The sequence below is a fragment of the Salvelinus fontinalis genome, chromosome 17 (genome assembly GCF_029448725.1).
Source record: "Salvelinus fontinalis isolate EN_2023a chromosome 17, ASM2944872v1, whole genome shotgun sequence".
Classification (NCBI taxonomy): Eukaryota; Metazoa; Chordata; class Actinopteri; order Salmoniformes; family Salmonidae; genus Salvelinus; species Salvelinus fontinalis.
The window spans coordinates 16514217-16524426 of NC_074681.1; the positions used below are offsets into that span (position 1 = coordinate 16514217).

Consider the following 10210-nt stretch of genomic DNA (forward strand, 5'->3'; position numbering starts at 1 on the left):
AAGCACTGGCAAAATCCTAGAGTAAATCCTGGTTGTCTGCTTTCCAACAGACACTGGGAGACAGGTTCACCTTTCAGCAGGACAAAACACCTAAAACACAAGGCCAAATATACACCGGAGTTGCTTACAAAGACGACATTGAATGTTCCTGAGTGGCCTAGTTACAACTTCGACTTAAATTGGCTTGAAAATCTATGATCAACAACCAACTCGACAACCTTGAAGAACTTTTAAAAGAATAATCTGCATATATTGTACAGCTCTTAGGAATTTACCCAGAAAGACTCACAGCTGTAATCGTTGCCACAGTTGACTCAGGTGTGTGAATACTTAGGTAAATGAGATATTTCTGTATAGCATTTTCAATAAATCAACAAACATTTCTAAAAACATGTTTTCACTCTGTCATCGTGGGGTAAAGTGTGTAGATGAGTGAGAACAAATATCAATTTTGAATTCAGACTAACACAAAATGTGTAAGTCAAGGGGTATGAATACTGTCTTTGAGGCACTGTATATGCATTTAAATGCACAATGCACTGTGGTAAAATACAAGACACTTTCTTCAACCATTCATAACTCCGTTTATATACGATCAAATATTGTCATTAATATTGTCATTTCCATTCTCCACACAACCTAATGAAACCATTCTGAAACGGTGGTATGGTATTTACTAAAGGAAAATGGATATAACTTGTATGACACACAGCTGGGAAACCAGTGTCATGTAAACTTAATTTCATTATACACTCACAGACCAGTTTAAAGGTACACCACCGCGTTGACAGAAAATGGATCGCTCCTAAAGACAGTGGCTTGCTATATAAAGCAGGCAGACAGGAGGCATTCAGTTAATTTGTTCTTAACTGACTTGCCTAGTTAAATAAAGGTAAAATAAGTTACTATTTGATTGAATGTTAGAATGGCCAAAACTAATGACCGAAGCGACTTTGAGCGTGGTATGATCATCTGTGCCAGGCGCGCTGGATCAAGTATCTCAGAAACGACAGCCCAACTGACTTACCTAGTTAAATAAAAAAGGAAGAGCTTGTCAAAATTTCTAAAAACTTCCGTATTGTATTTTTCACATAGAAAGTGTTACTATGCAATTATGACCTATTTGTTCCATCTGGTATGAGACAACATTAAACTTGTGTGTGGATCCCCTGGGTATGCGGGAATCAGGTACTACGACACTGGACTCTCTCCTATGTGAGTTTTCTGATGTGACTTCATACCAGAACGCTGGGGGAAGCATTTCCCACACTGTGTGCACTCGAAGGGCTTCTCCCCGCTGTGGACCACAGCATGTCTGATCAAGTTGCACTGCTTGGTGAAACTCCTGCCACACTGTTCGCAGGTGTACGGTTTCTCTCCGGTGTGACTCCGGAGGTGTACTTAGAGCTGGCAGAAGGTGCAGCTGAAACCCCTCTCGGTGGTGCCGCCTGATCTCCACTGAGTCCTCATTCTCTTCACCATGTTAAAACTACTGTGACTCAGGCTGTATCCAGAGAAGGTGGAGGTGGTGGCCATGTTTGACCCTGTCATGCACTCACTCAATCTCACTGTTGCTTCTGAAGCCCTGTATTGATGCAGCCTTGACTGTAGAGCTAAACTATTTCCTTCATTATTTGAGTTTAGCCTGTCACTGCTCTGTCCCTCTGGCATCTGTTGTCTAGTCTCATCAGCCATTATCCTGATATGTCTTTTCATGTGTGCTGCTGCACTGAACATGTTAGCATGTGGTTTTCCTATAGAAGAGTGAAGCGATGGCCCTACATCATCTGTCATAGTAGGAACAGATGGCAGACCACTATGAGATGGGAACATTGAGATATTCTGAGAGTACTCTTCTGTGGAATGAAAGGAGAAATCTGGATGGCCATCAGGGTCAGTGTCTCTGCCTGGATCCACAGAGGTCCACAGCTGCCCATCAGTCTCATCCATGACAAACTGGTCAGGTCCTGCCAGGGTTGTGGTCTGATCCAGCTCCTCCTCTTTCACCATCACTAGGTCAAGTGAGTCCTCGTCCTCGGCTGGCCGGTGCTGCTCTGTGCTGAAAACCTTTGTAGATCTGATCCTCTGGACGATCAGACTTGGGGTAATGTTCCACTGAGTGTTCAGGAGATGTGTTGGGTTGTGTGATGAAGTCCTCATCACAGTGCCGTTGCTCAAAGGATGGTGGTTTCCCAGGCTTGAAACGAGATTCTAAAGATTTGGGCAAAAATATTAAGAAACATTACAAAGGACCCTTAACAGTTGCAAAACATGACTGCTTTAGAACTGTGTGTCCGTGCGCTACATATGCCAGAACATAAATCACCCAACACCAATGTAGCAATTTGGAACGTGCATACCACCACACCCACACAGTCTTCCATAGACAGAGCAGTGCCCCTTATGGTCAAACCCACCCTCTCCAGTTGCCCTGAGCTCTTCCTGAGCGTTAGTCTTCCACACGTCCTCTGCTGTCTCATCTTTGATCAGTATGGGTTCAGTCTCCACTCTGCAGGCTGTAACAGGGACTGAGGTTATTACTCTGAACACACACCATATATGTATTTATATTACCTTTATTCAACCAGGAAAATCCCATTGAGACACAGTCCATTTTGCAAGGAATACTTGGCCAAGAAGGCAGCAGCAATCAATACATTACAACACAACACAATCATCACAGCAATACAATCCAGCCTACAGGAAACATTTACACTCCTCCTGAACAGAGTTTTGTACCAGAGTTTTAAAGTAATTGAGGGGCACTAGACTAATACATCTAGTTTAAACATACTTTGTAGAAAAGGTCATGCCTCTGGTGAACAATAAAGAAGGCAGTCTTGCCTAACTCAGGAACGACCCTGGGGACTTTAAGTAGCAACCACCTAGTAGACCGGGTCTGGTAACTGCTAGCGGTGAAGAAGAGCAGGTAAAGAGGGAGTTTACCCAGAAGGGGTATATGAACACATATCCAATGCTTTTCATACTCACACAAAAGCAGAACATTCTCCTGATATTCCAATGACAGAATTGATCCAAGAGCTCAGGTCTCTATAACTCTAAAAGGTGATGTATCACACATGGGGTTGAGAGTCCCCTTCAACGCCATATCGTCATCCCTCCACTGTGAGCTACTCCTCTGCTTGTTCAAAACAGTATTGAATGGATATGAAGATCTCTCTGATGACATGAGGTAAAAAAAGGGAAAATAATTGTGTTCAGTCAAATATTAGGGCTATTTACACATTTAAATTTAGCATATGCAATCAATTTAACATGAATACCACATCAACTACCTTTTCTACTGACTCGTCCTCGTGTCTTCTTCAGCTCACTCTCCATCATTTGACACTTCCTTTTCAGTACATCAATATCTCGCTGGCTTTGGGTCATTTCCAAATGTATAACAGCACAGCTATCATCTACACGATTGTTTATTTCTGTTACAGCTGCTTTAGCCAATACCTCCATAATGGATACCAACTGCACCTGAAAATTGCCGCTGTACATATTGTCCAGCCCAAATGACAGATTTGTAATCGCTCTGTGAAGTAAATAGTTGACCATATCCAAGCTAATGTGCAATAAACAATCCGTAGCAGTTGATAAAAGGCAACAATGTGACCGTGTTAGAGAGCATCAAAACAGTGATGTATCATGGGTAAATTGTGACTGACTGATATACAAATAATATTGAGTAGTTATTTATGTTGCAATGTTTTTTTGTAGATCAGTCAATCTCGACACGCTAGTAATGGCATCTTTATGTAGGCAGAATACGAATGGAGGTTTTTGGGGGGGATAAACACCGAAAATAAGGTATATGGTAAACACAGGCTTATAAGATCTTATGTTTTCTTCTATAAAATATTCTTAATCAGCTAATGTCACTATGTGAATGTATGTCATTTAAAAAAGCACATAAAGGCTTTATAATTCATAAAGGGCATGTTAACTGACTGCGGTTATTTCATAGAGCAAAATGTATAAGATATCCTAAGCCTGTGTTAACCTCAGACCTTATTTTTGGCATTTATTTCAAAACCCTATTCTTCCACCATTCATTATTCCCGTAGGGATGGCTGGGTTTTGGGACTACAAGCGAACTGGAACAAAGTCTCATTGTCTGGCAAATATTGTGTATCTAATAAGATGAAAGAAGTTTCATACAAACTCATTCACAGAATCTACCCTCTAAAGCAGCATATCATATCACCCTGCATACCACTACTGGCTTGCTTCTGAAGCTAAGCAGGGTTGGTCCTTGTCAGTCCCTGGATGGGAGACCAGATGCTGCTGGAAGTGGTGTTGGAGGGCCAGTAGGAGGCACTCTTTCCTCTGGTCTAAAAAAAAAAATACCCCAATGCCCCAGGGCAGTGATTGGGGACACTGCCCTGTTTAGGGTGCCGTCTTTCGGATGGGATGTTAAACGGGTGTCCTGACTCTCTGAGGTCATTAAAGATCCCATGGCACTTATCGTAAGAGTAGGGGTGTTAACCCCGGTGTCCTGGCTAAATTCCCAATCTGGCCCTCAAACCATCATGGTCACCTAATAATCCCCAGTTTACAATTGGCTCATTCATCCCCCTCCTCTCCACTGTAACTATTCCCCAGGTCGTTGCTGCAAATGAGAACGTGTTCTCAGTCAACTTACCTGGTAAAAAAAAAAAAAAAAAAAGACCTTTATTGTACTCAGATTCAAAATTGCTATTGATAACAAATGTGTATTTTGTGGTTGTGACTCTTGACCATTTATTTTGGGACTGTTCTTATGTCACAAGATTTGAGTGAGATAGATTTTATTTTAAAATAAACTACAAATTATATGGACCCCCGATTTAACTTTCATTGTTAGTTTATTTTTCATGGCAGATTCTTTATCCATAAAATGAAGCAGGCAGAGAAAAAAAACCTCTTCACATTGTTATGGAAAAATGTAAACGTTTTGAAATTATCTGTAAGTGTAAAAACAAAAAAGCAATACGTACCATAATACTTTCAAATGCAACATGTAACAATTTCAAAGATTTTACTGAGTTAGAGTTTATATAAGGAAATCAATCAATTGACCAAAAAGTGTTATTAATCTATGGATTTCATCATGACTGGGAATACAGATATGCATCTGTTGGTCAGATTCTTTAAAAACAAAAAAAAGTTGGGGTGTAGATCAGGAAAGCCGTCAGTATCTGGTGTGACCACCAATTTACTAACATTTCTGAAAATGGATATAGTGTTTTGGAATAAAACTCTTCATATACAGTCCCCTATGTATTTATTTAGAAAATGAAGCGAACACTTTTCACTTGGCTCTATACTCCAGCATTTTGCATCAAATGTTTTATGAGGTGACCTTTTATTTGAGGGTAATTTCATACATAACTTCTTTACCGTTTAGAAATGTATGACCTTGATCTAGCCCCCCCCATGAAAGTTTCATAACTATTTGGACAAATTTACTTAACAGTATTACACTGTCAAAAGTTTAGTATTTGGTCCCATAGTCCTAGCACGCAATGACTACAACATGCATGTGACTACAAACTTGTTGGAAACACTAGCAGTATTTTGGTGTTTGGATCAAAAATGTGTCAATAAAGTAGTGAATTGGGAGCATAAACAGTGTGAAGGGCCTTCCTCATCTGTACATGTATTCTTTCTTAGCCCAGCACATTTAAGGATGTGCGTATGCCCAACTTTTCTATACTCATTATGTTGTGCCCAATAGAAATTAAAAGTAAATAATGTAGTGTGTCATTTGAGTCATTTTCACTGTAAATTAGAATATATCATTTGTTTTTAAATAAATAGATAATTATTTTATAAGTGAGGAGCCATTAACAGTCAAACATGAACACCATTTTACCTTCTGTACCACATTTACCCATAAAGTGTTACAGAAAGAACTATGCAAGTATTAACTATTTGTTCCATCTGGTCTGAGACAACATTAAACTTGTGTGTGGATCCCCTGGGTATGCGGGTACCACGTATTGAGATACTGGACTTTCTCCTATGTGCGTTCTCTGATGTGACTTCATACCGGAGCGCTGGGGGAAGCATTTCCCACACTGTGTGCACTTGTAGGGCTTCTCCCCGCTGTGGACCACAGCATGTCTGATCAGGTTGCATTGCTTGGTGAAACTCCTGCCACACTGTTCACAGGTGTACGGTTTCTCTCCGGTGTGACTTCGGAGGTGTTCTTTTAGCTGCCAGAAACGCGGGAAGCTCTTCCCACAGAAGGTGCAGCTGAAACGCCTCTCGGTGGTGCCGCCTGATCTCCACTGAGTCCTCATTCTCTTCACCATGTTAAAACTACTGCGACTCAGGCTGTATCCAGAGAAGGTGGAAGTGGTGGCCATGTTTGACCCTGTCATGCACTCACTCAATCTCACTGTTGCTTCTGAAGCCCTGTTTTGATGCTGCCTTGGCTGTAGAGCTAAACTATTTCCTTCATTATTTGAATTCAGCATCTCACTACTCTGTCCCTCTGACATATGTTGTCTAGACTCATCAGGTAATGTCCTGACATGTCTTTTCATTTGTTTTGCAGCACTAAACAGGTTAGCATGTGGTTTCCATATAGAAGAGTGAAGCGATGGCCCTACATCATCTGTCATAGTAGGAACAGATGACAGCCCACTATGAGATGGGACCATTGAGATATTCTGAGAGTACTCTTCTGTGGAATGAAAGGAGAAATCTGGATGGCCATCAGGGTCAGTGTCTCTGCCTGGACCCACAGAGGCCCATAGCTGCCCATCATTCTCATCCATAACAAACTGGTCAGGTCCTGCCAGGGCCGTGGTCTGATTCAGCTCCTCCTCTTTCTCATTCTTCACTAGGTCTAGTGAGTCCTCGTCTGGCCGGTGTTGCTCTGTGCTGAACACCTCTGTAGACGCAAGCCAGGGTGTGCCTGGTTCCTCTGGACGAGCAGAATTGGGGTAATGTTCCACTGCGTCTCTGGGAGATATATTGGGTTGTGTGATGAAGTCCTCATGACAGTGCCGTTGCTCAAAGGATGGTGGTTTCCCAGGCTTGGAACCAGACTCTAAAGATTTGGAGATAAAGATAAAATAAACATTACAAAAGACCCTTGACAGTTGCAAAATATGACTGCTTTAGAACTGACTGTGTGTACGTGCGCTACATATGCCAGAACATAAAACACCACAGTCTTCAATAGACAGACAGAGCAGTACCCCTTATGGTTGCACCCACCCTCTCCAGTGATCCTGAGCTCTTCCTGAGGGTCAGTCTTCCACACATCCTCTGCCGTCTCATCTTTGATCAGTATGGACTCTGTCGCCTCTCTCTGCTCCACATCTGTAGGCTGTAACAGGGACTCGAGGTTATTACTCTGTAAACCCCATGTCTAATGCTTTTCATACTCATGAATCACACAAAAGCAGTAAATTGTCCTGGTATTCCAATATCAGAACTGTCATTTTAAAATGTGATGTATCACACCTTGGGTTGAGAGTCCTCTTCAACAACCATATCTCCGCCTCTCCACTGTGAACTACTCCTCTGCTTGTTCAAAACTATCTTGACTGGATATGAAGATCTCTCTGATGCCATGGGATAAAACACGGGAAAATACTAGTAATTGTATTCAGTCATATATTAGGGCTATTCACACATTTACGTTTTGCATTTGCAATCAATTTAACATGAATAACACATCAACTACCTTTTCTACTGACTCGTCCTCGTGTCTTCTTCAGCTCGCTCTCCATCATTTGACACTTCCTTTTCAGTACATCAATATCTCGCTGGCTTTGGGTCATTTCCAAACGTATAACAGCACAGCTATCATCAACACGATTGTTTATTTCGGTTACCGCTGCTTTAGCTAATATCTCCATAATGGAAATAAACTGCGCCTGAAAATTGCAGCTGGCCATCTTGTCCGGCCCAAATTACAGATTTGTATTATCTGTGTGAAGTAAAGTCTACAATTTCCAAGCTAATGTTCAATAAACAAGCCGTAGATGTCGATAAATTAAAACAACGCGTGATGCGTGCGCAATTGCACTTCCGTTCAACAACTCGTGACCTAAGTATTTATTACCGTAAATATGAGATTGCAACAAACCTTCAAAATTGTTAGAATTAGCACTGGCACAACAAATACCAGGGTCTATTCTAGTAGCTAGCTTGTCAATGACTCCGGTACACGGAATGCGGGGGCTAGTTAGTACATGATGTCGCTAACTTTCAAAATAGCTAGTACACGGTGTCACCCGAGCGGGAAGCGGAGACAACCGGTAAACAGATACAGGAATGCCCACATGCAGGAACACCCCGAATTGTGACCTGCAGTTTTACACTATTGGGATTATTAAAGGAATAGGGTGACATCGACCTAACTCTCATTTTAATACACCAATGGTAACATGATATCCTCTTACCTAATTAAAATAAGGGCACTGTTTGGTGTAGGCTTGCCCTGGCGTGACATTTTGAGAACCAACTACATCTGACTTTTATCAATTATTCAGCTCGATTTACTCTGATTCAAAACTGCTAATAAGCGTCAAAGTAGACATCATGCAAGACTACAAATCTCTAGCTGACACCTTTGCTAACAGGTATTGTGTCAATTTAAAACTTGCACAGTATAGTTCATAGAATTGTCAATTGAAAGAAATGTAGCCAATTTATTCATTACTAAATTTAGCTAACTTTAGTTAATCAAGAGATTCTTACCTTTGCCTCGATTCGGCAGTCTCGTCCACATCGTCATGGCATTCGTAGTTATTTATGATAGCTACATTAGCATTTCATTTTTTTTTTTATTAAGGGGGGGGGTAAATACAGACAAATATTTTGATAGGTCACCTTGTCTTAGAGATTTACACTGTTATCAAAACATCACACCAGGGTAAGCCTACATTATTTTTTCTATGGGAAAAAGGAATGGTGGAGAAACGATTGGAACCATTTTCCTGTTTGACCGCTAGGTTTTATGGGTATTATAACTCATACTGTGGTACTCTATTCTACTGGTGCTGACATTTGACTAGAGGGTATCAGCATATATAAAAGTTTACACTATTCATCTTTGGCAAAGATAATTATACAGTGAGTTTCAAAAGTACACTTTGGATTTGAAATGACACAAGTACTATGGGGTTAAAGTGCAGACTCAACTTTCAACTTATTTTCAATTTATCAACTTATTTTCATCCATATCGGGTGAACAGTTTATAAATAACAGCACTTTTTGTATATAGTTCCCCATTTTAGGGGACCAAAAGTATTGGGACAAATTCACATGTGTATGAAAGTAGTCAAAAGTTTAGTATTTGGTCCCATGTTTCCAGCACGCAATTACTACACAAAGCTTGTGACTCGACAAACCTGTTGCATTCATTAGCTGTTTGTTTTGGTTGTGTTTCAGATTACTTTGTTCCCAATATAAATGTATGGTAAATAATGTATTGGGGTCACTTTTATTGTAAATAGGAATAGAATATGTTTCTAAACATTTCTACATTAATCTGGATGCTATCGTGATTATGGATAATCCTCAATGAAGCGTGAATCATAATGAGTGAGAAAGTTAGACACACAAATACCAGTTAGTTATAAATGTAGTTATATCTTTGGTATAGCACTGGCAAGGAAAATACCAGGATGTATTCTGGCCCAACCGGCTGCAAGATAGCATTATAATTCCTTTAAAAATCATTTTCTTGGCTGCTCTACATGCAGACTAATATTAACCAAAAATAGAAGACATTAAAGAATTCAAGATGGTAGAATGTCTTCTGTTTTTAGTAAATATATACGGTGCATTCGGAAAGTATTCAGACCCCTTTACTTTTTCCCACATTTTGTTACGTCACAGCCTTTTCCAAAATTGATTAAATAGTTTTTCCCCCCCTCATCAAATCTACACACAATACCCCATAATTATAAACCAAAAACAGGTTTAGATTTTTTGGCTGGTTTATTGAAAATAAAAAACTGAAATATCACATTTACATAAATATTCAGACCCTTTACTCAGTACTTTGTTGAAGCACCTCTGGCAGCGATTACAGCCTTGAGTCTTCTTGGGTATAACGCTACAAGCTTAGCACACCTGTATTTGGGGAGTTTCTCCCATTCTTCTCTGCAGATCCTCTCAAGCTCTGTCAGCTTGAATGTGGAGGGTCGCTACACAGCTATTTTCAGGTCTCTCCAGAGATGTTCGATCAGG

The 10210-nt window shown here is 40.5% G+C and overlaps 1 protein-coding gene and 1 pseudogene across 2 annotated transcripts; both read right to left on the minus strand.

Annotated features, from left to right (window-relative positions):
* Positions 1 to 560: 560 nt before the first annotated feature.
* LOC129813828 (zinc finger and SCAN domain-containing protein 2-like) lies at positions 561 to 3895 on the minus strand (annotated as a pseudogene).
* A 942-nt stretch (positions 3896 to 4837) lies between these two features.
* On the minus strand, positions 4838 to 8955 carry LOC129813814 (zinc finger protein 572-like). Of its 2 annotated transcripts, none has more exons than XM_055866365.1 (4): positions 8713 to 8955; positions 7471 to 7571; positions 7222 to 7333; positions 4838 to 7051 (listed from the first exon to the last, which is right to left on the minus strand). In XM_055866365.1, the coding sequence occupies exons 1-4, from the start codon at positions 8747 to 8749 to the stop codon at positions 5922 to 5924; spliced, it is 1380 nt and encodes a 459-aa protein (XP_055722340.1). In that variant the 5' UTR covers positions 8750 to 8955; the 3' UTR covers positions 4838 to 5921. The 2 variants fall into 2 exon arrangements, with proteins under 2 accessions (XP_055722340.1, XP_055722339.1); XM_055866364.1 differs by lacking the exon at positions 8713 to 8955 and adding an exon at positions 7694 to 8701.
* Between the last annotated feature and the right edge of the window lie 1255 nt (positions 8956 to 10210).